The sequence below is a fragment of the Molothrus aeneus genome, chromosome 17, assembly GCF_037042795.1.
Source record: "Molothrus aeneus isolate 106 chromosome 17, BPBGC_Maene_1.0, whole genome shotgun sequence".
Taxonomy (NCBI): Eukaryota; Metazoa; Chordata; class Aves; order Passeriformes; family Icteridae; genus Molothrus; species Molothrus aeneus.
The window spans coordinates 450,075-469,363 of NC_089662.1; the positions used below are offsets into that span (position 1 = coordinate 450,075).

Here is a 19,289-nt window from a genome sequence, read left to right on the forward strand (position 1 = left end):
GGAGGAAAAGATTTACATTAAAAGCACTGAGCAAATCTTTATTATGAAACTCACATCTCTTGCTTTCAGCAGCCTCCATGCAGAAAATGTGCAGACTAGAAGTCTTCCTGCCAGGAAGGGGAACAGGAATACAGTTTGCACTGTGACATCTGATGTTCCTTCAATGGATGGCAATATAAGAGGTTAAAAATCACTTTGCAGGCTCCTGTTTGTTTAGGTTAACATCTTAGCACTGCACTGAAGAAGAAACAGTGCAGGCAAGTGCTGAAGAAAGGACCTGGAAACCTGGCCCCTGTGGAACAGCCCATAAGGAATCTGTGAGACTGGGCTAACTTTATCACCTGCTGGACTGCTTGCAGAAAGCAGAGAACACTGCAGAGAGGTGAACACAGGGGTGATACAGGCAGGCAGATGGTGCCACTCCCAGCTGCAGCAGGGAGTGAGGTAAAGGGGCCCATTGCCAGGGGCTCTCAGGACACCAGGCCCTCGAACCATCCCTAAACAGCGCTGGGCTGTGGAGCAAGGCACTGCTCCCTGCAGAGTGCCCTGTGCTGCTTTCTCTACTGGCTGTGTTTCACAGAATCAGAAAGTAGTTGGACTTTTTAAAAGACATCTATTCCAAGCCCCCTGCAATAAACAGGGATACCTTCCACTAGACAAGATTGCTCCAAGCCCTGTCCAGTTTGGTCTTGGTTATTTCCATGGGCGGGCTGCCAAAGCTTCTCTGGGAAAATTGTTTTACTACCCTCACAGTAAAGAAATACTAAAGAAATACTTAAGAAACCTATTCTAACCCTGCCCTTTGGCAGTGGGAAGCCATTCCACCTTGTCCTGTCTCTCCATCCCTCACCCCAAAGTCCCTCCACAGCTTTCCTGCAGTCCCTTTAGGCACTGGAACGGGCTCCAAGGTCTCCCTGGAACCTCCTCTCCCCCAGGTGAGCACCCTCAGCTCTCCCAGCCTGGCTCCAGAGCAGAAGGACTCCAGCCCTGGCACTATCTCCATGGCGACTTCTGGACTTGCTCCAACAGCTCCACATCCTTCTGATGTTGGGTCCCCAGGGCTGGAGGCAGCTCTGCAGATGGGGTCTCACCTGAGTGGGCAGAGGGGCAGAATCCCCCTCTCACATGCTGCCCAGAGTGTTTGAACTCAGGTAACCTATGTCGCTGTAGCTAAGTACTAGCAGCACCCGCAAACTAGTCAATACTATGGGCCAGGGGAGTAGCAAATCAACGTGGAATGGGAATAAAGATCGCGGGAAGAGCGAGACACGGCCTGGGGAAACAGAGCTGGTGCTGTCACTGTCCCTTCCCAGCCACAGCCAGGCTGAGCTGCGGCTGCCGGGGCGCAGCAGTAGCGGGGCCTGAGGGCAGGGCAAGGCCGGGCCGGACACCAGCAGAGCCCGCGGTGGCAGTGGAAGAGAAGCCGGAGCCAGGCTAGCGGAACGGCACCGGCGGCTGCCGGTCGCTGGAGCTCGAGCGGCCCAGCAAAAACTCCTTCCACCCGAGGGCCCGGGGGTGCTCAGTCCCGGTGCGCTGCACAGGCCCTCCCCAGGCCTGGGTGCAGCGCCCGGGGAACGGTGAGATGGCGGAGCTCCGGGATCCGCGGACAGCGCGGGGTATGGGCGGGGCCGGTGTGCGCGGCCTCTTTAAGAGTGAGAGCATCACGGCGGCGCCAGGCACGGCGGCGGCCGCTCTACGCATGCGCACAGCCTGTCCCTGCGACTTATTCGGTGCCGCCGGCACTGGAGTAGCGTGCAGGGGCGGGGAATCGTGTTGTAGTGAGCTCGCGCATGCGCAGGGCACCATCCCGCCGTGCGCTTTGTGGCGCTGCCGGAAGCGGGTGCGGGCCGAGCGCAGCGAGCGGCGCTCCCGGTCCCGTGTGGCCGCGGCCCCGTGGCGCCGGCGGCCTGAGGGAGTGGCGCTCCCCGACATGTCTGCCGGGCTCTCGGCGCAGGTAAGATGGCCAGGCTTCCCGCCACGGCGCTGTCGGGCTCGGCCCGCTTCGCCGCCCGCAGGGCCTGTGGCGCGGGCGCCGCCCGGAGCCTCCACCGCGCTGACCTCTGCGCTGCTGCGGCGGGGCCCGAGCGGGGCGGGCGATGGGCGAGCCTGTCCCCGGGGCTCCCCCAGCGCCTCGCGCCTGGTTGGTGCCGCGGAGCCACCGCAGGGCGGGCGGGAGCGACTCTTGATGACCCTCCGCGGCCCAGGGCCCCTCTCGGCCCCTGCCCCGGCCCGGGAGTCGAATCGCGTTTCGGGTCCGTGGGAGGAGCGTGAGGTGGTACCCGCACCGTTCCTCCCGTGTGGATCCTGCGAGCGGGAGCTGGACCTGAGGGAGGAAAAAGTTTGTGTCGCTGTTTCCCCGCAGAGTCCGACCAACAGCCCGCTGGTGCCGAGCATGCCCGGCTCAGGCCTCCCGGGGTCTGTCAGGATTCTGCTTTTCCCTGTCTCGTTTTGGTCTCCGTGCCCAGTTGATAGTAGATCCTATTTATTTGGTGTACTCAGCAGCGAGCGAGGCTTCTCCCCGGAGTAAGGGGGCCGTGCCTGCAAGAGAGTCCTTCCTGCTTGAACAGTTTGGAGACTTCACGAGAAACCGGACCGACGAATGAGTGCCAATGTAAAGGAAACTGTTGAGTAAAAATTTTGTTCAGTCGGGTGCATTGTTTTGTGGTCAAGTTCATTAAATAGTTTTTCGCATAAATGAGGGGTTTGAAAACTTACTAAACTGTCAGGTGAGTGGCCTGGAAGATAATTTTCTCAAATCTAGTGTTAAAAATGAGAGTGATAGTGAGAAGCAGAGTAGTACTGATGTTTGAGTAATGATGCTTGAAAGCAGAATAATATCCAAAACATACAAACCTGTTTTTGCTTTCCTATGGCTCTGCTCATCTTCTCATGTTACAGTATGCAACTTGTAGGCAGTGGCCTTCTCTATAGCAAGTGCCCTGCCTCCTGCTTTGGCCAGGCTGTGTCCAGCAGTGTTCCCAGGAACTAGAGGCAATGGGGTCCATGAACTGGGAGTGCTGGAGATAGTGAGGCCGGAATCCTGTGGGATCCTTTGAGACCCAGTCTTCCCTTTGGCACATTCATGTATTAATTTCTGCTATAGTAATGCAATAAAATCTGACAAATTTGTCTTCTCGGGGCAAGGGCAGCTGGGATTCTCTTCTCTGACCCTTGGTACTGCTGTGGCTGAATGGCTTGGGAAAGGATGACAGGAGTTTGGTTTTTTGTTTGACTTTTCTCTTCTTGCATTGAATATAGACTTTTAGAAAAAATTGATAGTAACCCTGATGTGCATATTTTTAAATTTCTTGAACAAAATACTTAAAATACTAATTTTCTGCTGGTCTTTCTCTCAGATAGGTCTTCTATTTGGTTCTTGCAATTTTTATTTTTTCCTGCTCTCTGCTCTGGCTGCTGTTCTTTACACACAGTGCATGCCTTAGGCGGAGCTAACATATTAGGTGGCTCCAGAGGTGAGCTACCAGGAGGGCTGTGCTTCCTCAGGCTTGGTAGGCTTAATACCAGAGGTGCAGTTAGTCCCAGCTAGATGTAACTCGCCTTCTCCAACATAAACTTGGAGGGCAGTGGGACAAGTGGGCATATAGCAGCTGTTCATGTTTAGAATGTCACGCAACTGAGAAAAATTGCTCATAAATGTCTGGTTTGTGCTTTGGGGGAAGGTGGGTTGTGGCAGGATGGCTTTCTGGCAAGAATTGTTTCCTTTGAAGAGCAAATGTTAGTACTGTTAGGTAGCAGAGGTCATGCTAAATGAGAGGACTTTCTTTTTTTCCAGGGAATACTTATAAAGCATATCTGATATCCCAGAACTTTGATGTAGACTTTTTTTTTGGCTGCTTCTCTGGTTTAGGCTCAATTAGGCCTTCAGCCTTCCTTGAGCATATCTCTGCTGATGTTCTTTGCATCTCTTGTCCTACTGTCCATTTTGTCTGCTCTGCTTTTTTGGTTCTAGTAAAAGCCAAGAAGGGTCCACTTATGGGACAGCTTGTCTTTGTGCTTGAAGTTCTTTTGCATCGTAGGAAAATACTTCATTTTACATCTGAAGCTGCTGAACACGACCAAATGTTCATGTTTGCCCCCAGCACTTCCCTCCCTTAGTGCACATTTTCTGAGGAATTGCTCTGTACCTGAGTAGTGATTCCCTGACCTCTCCCTGCACGTGCTCCGAGCACCTCAACTTCAGGCTTGGACCTTCTGCACATTCCTCCACAGTAACTGCAGAATGTGGCTCTGTTTAGTTGTTGCTGTCTAACTGTAGTGATCCAGGAGTTTAAATATTTTGGCTGTAGCTGTTCATATTAGGTCTTCGGAAACTGGAAATAGAACTTTATTGTTTGAGTTTTATGGACTTGTTATTCTTTTGTGCTCACTGGCTTCTGCAGTGTTTGAGAACTGAGGATCTTGGATCCTCAATGCTGAGACATCCAGTTTCTGTGGTTTATATGGTAATAACAACTGAAGTTCCTAAAATGAAACAGATTGGGAGGAAATATGTTGAAATCCAGATTATTTACCACATTAGGGAATATTGGAATTAGTGCTCAGTTTCATAATGTCTCATTGCTTTTGCTAGTTTTAATGCTGGTGATTTCTTTCCAGGTTTGTCTGAGAGTGTGAGGATGTTTTATTTAGTGCGGTCTCCAGGTACATACAGTCTCAGGAACATAGAGCATACAAGAGTGTATAAAACTGCTTGATGAACAACAGGGGTTTATTTATTATTCTACTCATCCCTTCTCTTAATCAGCTTTCTGAGAGTCCTTAGTGATTTGAACCCCAATAAGACGTATGTGTATGTGAAATGTCAATATTCAGCTTCATGAAACTTGTGTGAAGTTAGCTGGGCAAGTGAGGGTGCTTCTGAAATACAGAAGTATTGCAAAAACGGAAGTCAAAATCAGGTGTGATGTGACAGTTGCTTTCTTGGTCTTCAGTTTGCTGTTGGTGTTTCAGTAGTTACTGATAAATACAGCGTCTTGGGAGGGAGTCCTGCTGCTGCACAGCAGTAGGTGCTTTTTGAGGAAAGTTAGGAAACTGTCTGTCAGTGTGTGGAATCTGTCAGGAACATTGTTTTGGATATCATTGTGTGGAGACTTTCCAGCCTTTTTTAATTCCTGTCCAGTTAGGAGAAGCTGCATACTAGACTGATTTAGAGATAGTCCAATCCTAAGAGATTGCAGCCATTTCCAATTCAAGTGGCAGTTGAACTGGAGTCTTTAATAAAAAGTAACTTCTAGTCCTTCCAAATAAAAACTTTTAACTGCTAAATATAGGGGGGTGGATAGATCGATACCCTGATTTTGCATCTGAATCAATTACTTCTTTCAGTATTCCTGTGTATTGCTAAAATGAACAGGTTTCTTTTACAGCAAGATGAAAGGAAGTCTCAAATATTAACAAGATACAGGCTGATGATTAAGTTTATGTAAGAATGTAAGGCAGCAGGCTGGGAGTGTGTGGTATGAGAAGTTTTGGTTGTCCTGTTGCTAAACCTCTTCAGCATGGCATATTGTATATGTCCTGTATCTGTTAAAAGTGCTACTCCTCAGAAGTGTGGAAGGGTCACCCAGAAGAGCTTTGCGTCTTTGTTTCATTGTGGCAGAGAGCTGCATGAGGATGGGTGATTGTGTTCTCACGTTCCCCTGCCTTAGTGCAATTAAGGTTTTCTAAACTGCAGCAGGATTCTTCTAGATGAGAAAGCTCCCACATAGGCATTGCCTGCCATTTGCTTGTATTGTACAGCAGTTCCACACACCTGGGCACCCTGCTCTGGGATGAGGGCGGCCACAGTGAATGTGCTGTGCTTATCACACACTGAGAAGCTCCTGCCATGAGCTGTTCACTGCCAGCTGGAGGGCGGGCATGGAAAGGAGATGATGTTTTATCAGCTCAAATCAGCTTATTTAAACCAATGTTCCTCAAATACTGTTACTGGGTTACATGCTTCTAATGAACTTATGTCACAGAAGAGGAATGGGGAGTGCTTCCCCTCTTCCCTTGTGGGATAGGGGGTAGGGCCTCTGCTCTGGCAATAGAGGCAAAGTGCTGTGGGGATGAGAAAGGAGGGGGAAGTCTTGGAAAGTGGATTATATCTCACTTCTGTCCCTTCTGCTTTGACTTCAAACACACACTGGAGACTAAGATGCTGGTCAGGTAGAAGAGAAGGGGGAAGATGAAGCATGTCTGTAGCTATAGGATATGAAAGGAAAAGATACCAGTATGGAAACCAAGATAGTGGAGCTAAGCAGTGATCAAAGCTATCACTGAGGATTGGGATTTTTTAGGTTTTGTTTGGTGTTTCATTTTTGAGGGTATTTTGTTTGGGTTTTTGGTTTGGTTTGATTTTGGGGGGATTTGTGTGTGTGTGCGTGACTTTTCTGTGTCTTGAAATTGCCATTTTTCTCTAAGCCTAAGGGTTTTGACCACAGTGACGTGAGCACTCCCCCTGCTTCAGTCCCCACAGGAGGGAAGGTACCTGAAGGATGTAGGGATTGGACATCCTGCAGGCTGCTGCTGCTCTGGTTAACTCACTAGCAGATAAGCACACGATTGCTGTCTCAAACCACGAAGGATGTAGTTTGGAAGACAAGATCTTGCTGCCTTACTTTTCTGTCTCCCTTGAAGGGAATCATCAGGCTTTTTGCATAGGTTTTGGGTATAAACATCTGAGGAGTCAGCTAAGTAGGCAGATTGTTTAAATAGGTTTTTCCCTAGGAATGTGTATTTCCAGGCCTGGTTTCTTGTTTGGTTTTGGGCCAATGAATGTCTAAGGGAGGTGTTCAAAATATTCCCCGTATAACTAACTGGCTTCCAAATTGTGCCAGGTAAGTGTAGTTGGCATACGGATCTTGGAGTGCCATCCATGACAGCTTGAGCTGCTCTGAGCTGTGTCTCTTGAACACTCCTTGCTTTTCTCCTGTGCCAACCCTGTTTTCCTTGTTCATGTGGTCACCTGGCTCAGATAATGGATAAAAGGCTGTCAATTCTGGTGGGAGAGGAGGAAAAGGAGATGGTGCAGTCGCAGTTCTGGTGGCTCTCACAGGCTGCTGTGGTACCACCTGCTTGAGCAGCAGTTTAACGTTGTTGTGAGCCTGTACAAAGCACTCTGCTGTCAGAGGGATGTTCCTGCCGCCCCTCTGGCCCTGGGTCCTCACTGCTCTCCTCACAAAACAGCTGTGTTGGCACAGATGTTTCTCATCTGAGTTAGATCAGATCTCTGGATGTGTTTGATGTGTGGATCAAAGTTGGCTGTGTGTTGTGGGTGTCTCTGAGCTGCCCAGTGCAGTCCCATGACTGGTGCTGCCTTGCTGCACCCATTCCCAGGGCAGGGGGTTCTGGCCTGGCTCCCAGCCCTGCCCTGTACAGCACAGAGGTATTGGTTGTGCTGCTGGTGCAGCATGAGCCACTGCTCAGGACACAAGAGTGCTGCTGACTGGAGATGGACTGTGGGAGCACAGCTGAACTTCTGCTTCCAATTGCCTCTCTTGGTTGAGGTTTCACAACGCCAAAATACCCATCCCAATTTCCTATCACTGCAAAAATCTGGTTAGTTCACGGTCAGCTTGGCCTCCTGATCTCAAATGGCAGTGAGGGGATATATGTAACTGCAGTTGTGCTGGGATTGTTACTGAAAGGAGAGCTGTCTAGTTCTGAGAGTGCTGCCTGGGAAATTTCCTAGTGGCTTTTCTGCCTGGAATCTGTGGGACAAATGTAGATTTTTATGGAGAGACTCTGTGTATTGACTTTACAAGGATTTGAAATGCACCCCAACGCCATAGATTTGGAACCTGTATGTGCTGTAATGAAACTGTAAAGTGATGCTGGGTTTAAGCTAGTGATGCACTAAGGCTCAGCCAGTCCTGAACTCGCTGCAAATAAAGGGCACTCTTCATTATCACTGAATTGCATCTTTCAGCTACCAGTTTTGAGTAGTACCTGCTGTAGAAATACCTTATGAATATGAAAGAGGCTGAATTTTTGTCTTCTCAGATGACTAAGGTTTTCCTGGAAGTTTCCTGGGGTCTCTTTTTAACTGCTGTTGAGGTGAAAAAAGAACAGGGTGAATTGCAGCCATTGCTTCATGAGCAGAATGTGTTTTCTACTCACCTGAAGATGTTGTGTAAATGGAAGCAGCTTTCCTGCAAAGATGGTGTAAGCAGAAGTGTGAGGTGAAGTCACTTCACAGGTTTAAGTATCTAAAATAGACATTTAGTCCTGAACTGAAACTTGCTGTAATCTCTGTAATCAACCTATGTTAAAGCTCGTCTGTGTAAAAAACATACTAAGGTTGAAGGACAACTCTTGGAATCTTTTCTGGATTGTGAAATGTATGAAGTGTATATGTGCATCTAGAATTTACAAGGGTCTGGACTGTGATACACAGCCTCAGTTTTGCTAACTCGTGTCATAGATGTTTAAACTAATTGTCTCTTTTTCTTCCTTGCCCCCCCAGGTGTTGTTTGGATTGTAGCATAGAGGCACTATGTACTCAGAGTGGAGATCCTTGCATCTTGTCATTCAAAATGATCAGGGGAATACCAGTGTACTTCACAGCTATCCTGAGAATGTGGGGAGAGAAGTGGCAAATGCAGTGGTGCGTCCTCTTGGACAAGCTTTAATTACATCATCTGTTGGAAGTGAGAGTTTACTAAAAACAGACAAAGAAGTAAGTGCCTTTCCTTGGAGATGATAGTTTCCTTTATGCTGGAGTGACAGTTTAATAGATTTTTACAGCCTCTTTTATCTTTCTCTCTTTATTGTCCCAAGTTTTATGAAGTGTGTTACATTTTTAGTTTAGTGATCTCCATAGGGTTTTTATTAGCAGCTAGATCATAGCAACATTGTACTTCATGACTTAATAGTAACTTTGCCTGAGCTACTATACCACAAAATTCAGGCTAAAGAAAACCAACAAAAAAACCCATCAAAACAAACCCAAAGAATTTAGCATTTAACACAAAGCCTTTCTACTTACCTTCAGTTTTGAAGCAACAGTATGTGACTTCAAAAAAAAGTCTTTGTATAGTACAAGTATTTGTTAGAATTTGAAAATCTTTCACTAACAGATTTTGTGTGTTCTGAAGAGCTCTCTATAGTTTAGATTTAAGAGATTCAGAATTTAGAGAGTGTTTTGCCATTTATTCATATTCATAATATCATGATATATGAGTTAATGGTTTGGTGTTTTCTTGCAGGATATGTTAAACAGAATTGCCCATACAACATAACTACTGTTGCTTTTTTTTTTTTTTTTTTGAGTTAGAACTAATGTGCTCTGACCAGCACTTACTTACCAATATTTATTTTTAATAACTTTTGCTTTATGTTTGTTAGGTAAAATGGACTATGGAGGTGGTTTGTTATGGACTGACCCTCCCTTTGGACGGCGATACTGTGAAATACTGTGTGGATGTGTATACAGATTGGATTATGGCTCTTGTGTTACCTAAGGACTCTATTCCTTTACCTGTTATTAAGGAACCAAACCTTTATGTTCAAAGCATTCTCAAACATCTCCAAAATCTCTTTGTACCAAGGTGAGTGTTAGGGATTCCAAGCTGTAGTCAGCAGGTAACCTGTCAGAGGACTCATGAGGTGTGGAGGCTCTTGAGTCAAATAAGACTGCTAGTGCTGCAAACTTAGGAGGAAAGTGTTCCTCCAAATGTTTTGTAATTTTGCAGTAGCAAATTGAGTTTTTGCTGCTGTGGTTAGAATGACATATAGTTCATATACTTTAATGTTTACTGTTCCAAGAGGTTCAAGATTTATCTCTATTGGATGACTGGAGGGTAAGGGGAAAAGCAGAAGCGCATCACTGTGTTACCATGTGCTTTTCATTGTGTAAAACTGAGGTAAACTAAGAGAACATCATGACAGTCCCTGCCCTTGTTAGTCAAGATTTGACTACATTTGTGATTTACTGAAGGATTTTGTAGTAAGTGACTGCTCTGTGCCTGCATCTTACTGCCTGTCAAATGTGCATGGTTGTGCTGACTGTCCTTCACTAGTAGTTTTGAAAGAACCTGGTGGTGGAGTGCTTGCTGCCTGACATCCTTGGATGATGATGATGTTGAGATAGACATGTTTCTAGGTCTTGTACACAGCTACGTTGTCAGAGTGCGCAAACATCATTACCTTATTCATAGTTTATGGCAAGTTTACCTGCTGCTGTTGGACATGCATACTGGATAAGTAAGATTAAAGAATAGCATCCCCTGAAAAGGTACTTAACTTCAGATCAATGTTAAGTATATGCCCCTAAATATCAGATCATCTGCTTTTATCAGTATTAAGTATGTGTCACTGCAGGTGGCCTTCAAAGTGCTCAGCTGCACTTGGGTCACTTTACTAAAGGCTTTGTTTATAAAGGACTTTGAATAGTAATTTGTGCAAATTCAGAGTTCTCTGCTGTTTATTGATTGCTTTGAAGTCTACCACCTACTCTTAGCTGCTGTTGCTCTTAACTTGCAGTGAAAATGCATTTTAATTCCCATTAAAGCACGGTCAAGGCAATGACACAAGTCTGAGGGGTGCAAGCTTCTGGATTAGACTGTGGCAGGAGGTTGTCTCTAAGCTTTAATTAGTGCAGAATACAGTCTACTGTCTGGGATCCTTTATTGCCTTGGCACAGCAGAGAAGTAATTCTTCACTAGTCCATTAAATAGTTGTTTCTGTGATGCCTTGCTTGCTCTCACACCAGGACCCTAGTAGCAGGCAGCTCAGTAGTACAGTTTCTTGCATGCTGTTGGCACAAGCTTCCACTTTATCCTTCTGTCCCAAAATTATTGTTGGACCTTGATGTAGGCTGATAGACTACATGTGATAGTTGTTGAATGAAATAGTTAATACCTAGAGAGAGGGAGGGCTGAAAAATCATTAGCTATACTGTAGTATAGCTGTTCTGTACGTTTTTCTTTCAAGAGCCTCTGAGATGTATCTGAAACACTGATTTTTCATGGCTGTTGCTGTCAACACTGGACATTCAAGTCCCTACTCTCTTTTTAAGTTTTGCCCTCCAGGGTGCTATGTTCAGAATTCACTCCAGCAACGGGAGAAATTTCTATACTGCAAATGGAATACAGAACTAAGTTGTGCACACCTGCCTTGAATAAAAGCAAAGATTCAGACCTAGCTGTCTGTGGTGGGGAAGAGGAGAATGATTTCTGGGTTTACCCAATTGATGCAGGTTGCTGATGATGATGGATTCATGTAGAATACTTACCTAGGAGGTGTTACAGCAACCTGTATTGAACTGTCTCCTGGAAAAATCTGTTCTTGTGTTGAAGATATTAAGTCTTTTTTATAAGCCTCTGTCCTATGGAAGGTTGTGAAATAAAATAGCTTCCTTCCTCATTCTGGTTCTCTGGAAACGATGTAGCTGTTGGTTTGGCTGCCTTTAAAGTGGTGGCCCAGAGTTGTAGAGGCATCAGACTCAGATGGTGACGTATAGGTGAGGTGCAAAACACAGCAGCAGCCTGAAGTGTAAATGGCACCTCAGGAGCTTGTGTGCACCCATACAGAGCAGGTGCATATAGATTATTCTAGTCTGAGTGCTCAGCTGAATCAAATGTTGACATGCACAGTCCTTGAAATTGTGTGGTGCTGAAAAAGAAAACTGAAGGCTGGGTGAGCCAAGTTAGCTTTCCTCTATCTGCTGCAGTGACAGGAGAGAGGGTGTTTGCCTCCTTCCCTCCTGCACTGGCCTTCTGTCCACTCTGAAGAAGCAAACACTTTGTTGACGTATTTGAATAATCACCAGGCAACCCCTCAGGCTTTCAATTTCTGGCAACCCTAGAATATCCAAGAGGTCTTGAAGATGACTTAACCAGTAGTGGTTGTTACTGCTGTCAGATAAAGTTTCAGTGCCACAAACACTGTTGGAAGGGAATAGGAGAACTCTCTCCCCCTCTAGTGCCTCTCCAGGAGAGTGAGGTACAGATATCCAGGTCCTCTGCAACAGAAATGTCTGGAATTGCTTGAGAGATCGTGGAACATGTGACTGCCAAAGTACTTTTTTTTGTAATAACTTCATATGCTTCTCATATGAAGTCATGGCAACAGTATTTCTGAAGGAGTATGGCCAAAAGGCCACAGTCTGTAGAAATCCAGAAGTCTAGAAATAGTGCAAGCACAGATTGCCACTGGGTCAACTTTGTAAACAAGAGGAAGTCATAGATGGACAGGAATGTTCGAGTTGCCTTTACAAGATCAGCACAGAAGTATCCCGTTAGCTTGCATATAAGCCCTGGTTTTTTACAGTTTCTCTAAATGATTAGGGAAACAAGTCTTGAAGCAGCCTTAGAAGCTTCAAGCCTATATTGATTAAGGATACCTTTCAACTGAAGCAATCTTCTCTGTTGTTGCTCAGGCAAAAATAGTGCTGTAAGAAAGGCAGGGTTCACTTATCCCAAAGTTTGTTATTCTACAGAGACTCTGGGTTATGATCTAGCACTAGCATCAAGCAACTCACTGAGGTCCTCAGCTGTGGCTAGTAATGTGCAATTATGCATTATCTTGTCTCTGTAATCTTTTTTTCCAATACTGTAATACAACATTATGCTATCAAGATAAAAGTTGATAGTATTTAGTGGACCAGCACATTCTTGAGGTGCTTGCTATGCAATATGACTTGTGGGTTATACCGCATTGAAAATGTTTGGAAGGAATCTGATAATACTACTTACTAGTCCAGTGGAAGATAATACATGTATGGGGTTTTTTTGTCATCTCTTCAGTGGTGGTAGGAGGGATCATGAAATGATGTACAGGTGGAAATATGCCTTACTGCACGCTCTAATTTCTAATCTCCTCTTTCACCCTTTAAAATTTGGGCTTCCTAAGGTTTTTTACCAATGTCCTCAGATACTGTCCAGAATGTGTCACATTACTGTTTTGTGCCTGTTCTGCATTGTCCAGACTAACTGATGGGACGAGATGATGCTGCTTTGTGCTGCTTCTGAGCAACTTTGTATTGAGTGATTCAGTAGTGCAGTGTGGATCTGATTATTACTACAGGAAAAACCTAGGAAATATGAAACTGTTTCCTTTCTTCCTTCCTTACTTCTAACTGCTTACAGAAGAAGATGTAGAAGGGGATCATTAAGTAGGAACATCAGACTAAAGGGAGAAGTGATAAGAGTTGATTTGGAAACAAGAGGAGAACTAGGAAGAATTTAAATTATTTTGCTAACAATATGTTCTCCTAATTTGCCACTTCAGAGTTATGTATGTAATAATTCATGATGTTGCAACTAGATTGTCATTGTTTGACCCAAGATAAATATGAGATGATGGATTGTGCTTGCTCTATGTATTGAGTCTCACGTGGAAAAGAGCGTTACGGTGCATCTTGTGCTCATTAAGGCAGAGTTAGGATGCCTAGAGACAGAGTTGGGGTGCACAGGAGCATATTGGCTTATGTTCTTGGGTCTCACTCAATAATACTTGTTTCCTTTTGTAAGTTGAACAAGCTGAAAGTTCATGTTACTGAATACATCACTTAATAGTTCTATTTCTCAAGCATTGTTTTCTTCTCTTGCAGGCCAGACCCGGGATCCAGTCAGATCAGACTGTGCTTGCAGGTTTTGAAAGCTGTCCAGAAGCTGGCGCATGAGTCAACAATTATGGCAAGAGAAACCTGGGAGGTTTTGTTATTATTTCTTCTTCAGATCAATGACACTCTTCTAGCAGCTCCAACTGTGCAAGGTTCATGTTCATCTTTCATTTGGTTCAATTATTAAAAAACTTCTGTCTCTTCTTCACATTCAGCTGTGAGCAGGATGGGGGAACCTATTAAAAGCTCTTAGGAGCTACCAAAGCACAATAGCTCGCTCCTAATTCTGCCCCATTACTCCAAAATAAAGCATTGCCAGAAAAGACTGAATGATTTGGAGCTGAGTTTTCCTGAAAGTAGTTTTGCAAGACAGTAACTTTATACATGAACAGTTTGGTATGAACAGTTTAAGACACTGTTGTTTCCTGTTTGTTTCAGTGAAAACTCCTTTGTTTTGCTGTTCAGCCTGCCTAGTGCAAAAAAATAGTGTTAGTTATTTAAAAAAAAGACTTCAGTATAGACACAGTGCAATAGAAGACTGCCTAAGATTGGTGGATTCCTTCTTTCCCTTATTACACACATGTGGCTGGGCTTTATCTATTGTACGTGGTCTTGCAAAAAGGCTAATTGGCTGTAGGAAGCAATCAAGGATCATTCTTAAAAGTTATGGAAAAAAGGGCTTAATCTTTATGCACTTTACCCAAAACCTCTTTGGGGAGATATTTGAAGTTATTTAGATGGAACACTAACTGAAGATGTGCTTGGTTTCTGTTGCAAGGTGGCATTGCTGAGAATCTGGCTGAAAAATTAATTGGCGTGCTGTTTGAGGTATGGTTACTCGCTTGTACACGGTGCTTTCCAACACCTCCTTACTGGAAAACTGCCAAAGAGATGGTGGCTAACTGGCGACATCATCCTGCAGTAGTTGAGCAGTGGAGCAAGGTCATTTGTGCCCTTACTTCCAGGTAGGAGAAATCCCATAGAAATAAATGCATTTATGGGGATAATCATGGTTATATGTATTTTGGAGTTGCTTATTTGTGGAATGTGCAGCAATCCAAAAGTGAATAAGCAATACAAAGTGAGAGATCTTGCTGTATCCTTGGATTGTGTGGGTATTCCTTTGTTCTGCAAGGGGAGATCTGAGTTGGATTCTCTGTTTTTGTGCAAGCATAGCACTTCTGTGATATTTGGCACTTTACGGTGTGTGTGTATTAGTCTTCATGATTGTGACTCTTCATCATATCCCCTGAGGAGTGACTCAAGAATATTAGTATAGCATTATGTGTGTGTGTCACCATCAAAATTATTAGGTGCTTGTTAGTGCTCATGCTGCTGGGTTTGAGGTGACTCTTGGACTCTGCTTGGACCCTGTGGAGCTGAAACTGTGTTACAGCTGCCTGGCACTTGTTCCCTGGCAGTGAGGATGTGATGGGCCAGAGGCAGACCACAGGCTCTCTGCTCTAGAGAGTGGGGGAGAAGAGCTGTCCTGAGTCTTGCTGGGTATGGGAACAGTGAGGATCATATAGATAGAATTGTTTAAGTTGGAAAAGACCTCTAAGATCATCAAATCCAACCATGCCCCCAGCACTGCGAAGCCCACCGCTAACCCGTGTTCCGAATTGCTACATCCACAGATCTTTTAAAACCCTTTGGTGATTCCACCACTGCCCTGGGTTACCTGTGCCAGTGCCTGACAAACCTTTTCCATCCCATCTGAACTTCCCCTGGCACAACTTGAGGCCATTTCCCTATGTCCTGTCCCTTGTTACCTGGGAGAAGAGGCCAACCCTCTGGTGGCTCTGGTCTCCTTTCATGTAGATGTAGAGAATGAGAAGGTCCCCTCTGAGTCTCCTTTTCTCCAGGCTGAGCCCTCCCAGCTCTCTCAGCTGCTCCTGGTGCTCCAGCCCTTTCCCCAGCCCTGTTCCCTTCTCCAGATATGCTCCAGTCCATCAATGCCTTTCTTGCCATGAGGGGCCCAAAACTGTCCCCAGGATTGGAGGTGCCTCACTGGTGCCCAGCTCAGGTGACAGTCACTGCCCTGGTCCTGCTGCCACCCCATGGCTGGTACAGGCCAGGTGTCATTGGCCCCTTGCCCACCTGGGCACATCAGGCTCTTGGGGTACTGGCTGACAGCAGCTGAACCAGGGCCTTTCCTGCTGGGCATTTTGCAGCCATTCTGCCCTAAACCTGTAGCTTTGGGGTTGTTGAGACCCAAGGGCCTGTCACTTTGCCTTGTTGAACCTTATGGAGTTGCTTCAGCCCCTTGATCCAGCCTGCCCAAATCCCTCTAGAGATCCTTCCTGTCCTTCAGTAGGTCAGCTCCTGCCCACATCAGTGTCACCTGCAAACTGACCAAAGGAACACTCACATCTGGGGGTTGCAGGAGAGTTTTGGCTGTAATAGAAGGTTCTGAACAGTGAGGAGAGTTTCAGTACCCTTAATATTGAGGTCTTTTTGGTGTGAAGTCTTTGTGGGATGAATCTCAGACTCTTGGAGGAAAGAACTGAATTAATTGCTTGGGAGAGAGTCATCTGGGTCTCCTTCCAGCTCTCCTGAAATATCAGTAACTTATTTCTGTGAAAGTTCAAAGATGTGTTAAAATTGCTGCAGTGTGAAATATTCAATAGTGTCTTTTTCTGCAAGGTTTTATTACAACTTTGAAAACTTTTCCTTTGAATTACCTGTCAAAATGTGAAGTGTGGATAGATTTTTCCAGGTTATGCAGCTATTTGTTAAACCCCTGGGAAATAAAGCTGCAATATGAGTTCTGTGTATTTCCCACGTTATTTCTTCAGCTATTTTTAGCTTGTTAGATGTAGCATTACATAACGGAAAATACTTTATGATTCAGTGATCTGAAAAGAACAGCTCTGTCTCAAAACATGTGTTGATGTTCTGCACCATACACTGTGCCTACACTTCCTCTCCCACTGTTGACTAACAGTCTTGGTTCTGTTGGTGCACAGGAGTATGCAGGGTTTCTGGAATGTTTTAGTTTGTGTTCAGTAATGTTGGTTTATGCCTGATACGTGGAAGCTTAGGCTCTTCTGAGGCTACCTTTAAGTTCAGTGGTATTTTTAGCTGAATTTTTAATATTTCAATGAAGCTCCAGCTTCAAACAGTTAAAATGTTTTAGTAAACAGTTCTGTGAATCAGGTTATTAGCAATAAGCTGAGAGTAAATGTTTCGAATTAAAACCATATGGAAAATTATATTTGGAAATATGTACACATAAGCAGTGTTAATTTGTGTCCTTAGCTATGATTTTTAGCATGATGAAACTGGAGTCTCAATTGTATTGCCATGCTAATAGATACTACCTTTACCCCATCTAGATTGCTTTCAATATATTTTAACTGTCTTGGATGTGTGGCTTAAAATTTATTTCTGTCTTCAATCATTCTTGAAAATGTTCCATATGTCATTAAAGATTTGATCATGCTCTTTGAAAAACTGGTTTCTTGCAGTCATAGGGAGAAATGAAGCAGTGCACTGTGTTGCCAGGCAGTGGGTGTGGGGCGTGACGGTGCATGGGATTGGGCCAGGCTCTTTTGGGTCTTTTAGAGCCAGGTAATTCCTCAGCAAAACCATACCATGAGGTCGTGCCTCTGGGCACTAAATATAGGTGGACACAGGGCTGGAGAGCATTTCCTGCCGGTATAGATCTGTGAATTTCTGGTTTTAAGGGAACTTCCCAGTCTGACCCATTCCCAAGGCTCTCTGGCAGTCACTCTTCCACCACCAGTGACTTTAACTGCTGGGACTGAAGCCCCTTTGCAGCAGCAGCAGCTCCAGTGAGTTGAGGCGTGCCCTGCTTGACTCCCTGCACTCCCCACTCTCACAGGCAGAGCAGCTTTCTCACCAGTTCAACCCCAGGTTTCCCATGGGAGTCTCAGATGTCTCGTTCCATAAAGCCCTTTATTTCCTGCACAGTAACAGTGAAACAGCTTGAGCTGGTGCCTCCAAGGAGCAGCCCAGCAAAGGACTCCTGGGCTTTTATCCCCTCACAGTCCAAGCTTGTGCAAGATTTGGCTCTTCCTCCCTAGTCCTCAGCTCTTGCATTGTCTGAGCACCTGGCTGGGCCACAAATCCAGTGCCCTTTGTTATGCACAGGGCTGGCATTTCCCAGCCTCCCTTCAGGGAGTTCAATCTGCAGCTGTCACTGCAGCTGCACCACCAGCTCTGGCACTGAATGGATTCCTCATCATCCTTGCATCTGGAGAAGGCCTCGTGTCCTAAAGCTCTTTTGCTTTTCTGTCCAGGTTAGGTACTGTAAATAGGCTCTGATTTCAGACACTTGTGTTAATTGGCTGCAGGTTACTGTAGTACCCACTGCTGGGAGAAGTGGCAGATGGAAATTCAGCCTGTTTGACTCTTGGTTTAGGGGTCAGTCATAAATACTTTTCTCCTTCTCTTCTTCTAGTTGTAATGACTTTAGAAAACTATATGGCTTTATAAGTAAGGATGAGTGGGACATTTCCTGACTATTGCAAGGAAGCTAGCTTAGGGAAAGACAAACTGATTTCTGGGAATGCTGTGATATTAAGAAGGTGCAGTGCAGATCTCTTCCATTCCTTTAGAAAACATCAAGGTTATGTTTATCAGGGAAATTGAACTGTAATTTCATGAAGCTGGGTTTGAAGCAGGGGTCAGATTAGACAGCAGGAGCTCAGTGAAGGTTACTGGTGATTCTTCAGGTAGTTACAGCGCTTCTAAGCATTGTCCTTATGGCACTGGATCACTGGTTTGCTCTTTGCTGGTCTGTAGATCCTAGCCTCTGGCAGATGTGGTGTCATCTGTTTTGAAGAACTCACTAAACTGTGGCTTGCAAGTCCTGTGCTGCTTGTAGGCCAACAGTGAGTACTGCTCAGGGTGCTGAGGTACAGTGTAGGTCATCAGTCGTGAGCTGGAATTTAGAGCTGCAACCTAATATGACTTGCTGGTGTCATTGAAAGCTTGAGCTAAAGAGCTGTGAGGATAAGGGCTTCGATTCCTTCTTTAAAAAAAAAAAATCCCTTCTTCCTTCACATGTAGCGTCCTGTCAGATGTACATGTGGCTGTGATAACTGGTGACCCCTCTGGCTAAGTGATGGGAGAGCTGCTGAGGGGTCTTGTCCCTTAATAGCTTTTGGGTTTAGCTGGAGCTTTAGGCAGGCTCCAGGTGCACACTATCCAAGGCTGAGAGATTGTATAAAATGGGATCTCTAGGAAAACTTGGAGTGTTGCTTTGTTGCCTGTGGACTCACCTGCGGGCTGCTGATACCTTTGGGGTGCAAAGGCAATGCTCAATTTTTGAGCCAGGTCTGTCTGACTTGCTTTCTAGGTTGCTGCGTTTTACATATGGACCTTCATTTCCTCCATTCAAAATTCCCGATGAAGATGCTGGTCTGATTCCTCTTGAAATGGATAATGAGTGCGTTGCACAAACATGGTTTCGCTTTTTACATATGCTGAGGTATTGTAATTACAGCCATCCACTGTTCCTGTTCTTGAATCAACTCTTTACGTTTGCATGATAAATGAAACATTTCTCTGGAGATTGCCAAGATTAAGCACCTAAATAGAATTAAACGAGAGACTTGTGACAGTGCCCATGAAGCAGCTCAGGGCAGGCTGTGAGTGGTGTTCAGGTTTGAATTCTGACTCTTTCAAAATGTAAACTGGTTCAGTTAATTAAAATCTATTTTAGCTATTTGGCATTTTGGAGGATCTGAAA

At 45.2% G+C, this 19,289-nt stretch overlaps 1 protein-coding gene across 2 annotated transcripts in view; it reads left to right on the plus strand.

The window, feature by feature from the left end:
• Positions 1-1,846: 1,846 nt before the first annotated feature.
• RALGAPB (Ral GTPase activating protein non-catalytic subunit beta) overlaps positions 1,847-19,289 on the plus strand; it is a 64,691-nt gene continuing 47,248 nt past the window's right edge. The window contains exons 1-6 of one of the 2 annotated variants that reach the window (XM_066561494.1): positions 1,847-1,954; positions 8,471-8,683; positions 9,352-9,554; positions 13,559-13,722; positions 14,349-14,535; positions 18,897-19,028. In XM_066561494.1, the coding sequence (XP_066417591.1) occupies positions 8,501-8,683; positions 9,352-9,554; positions 13,559-13,722; positions 14,349-14,535; positions 18,897-19,028 (869 nt within the window). In that variant the 5' untranslated portion in view covers positions 1,847-1,954; positions 8,471-8,500. Of the gene's footprint in view, positions 1,955-8,470; positions 8,684-9,351; positions 9,555-13,558; positions 13,723-14,348; positions 14,536-18,896; positions 19,029-19,289 lie in introns of those variants that run through there. The other variant, XM_066561493.1, reaches the window with a different exon arrangement.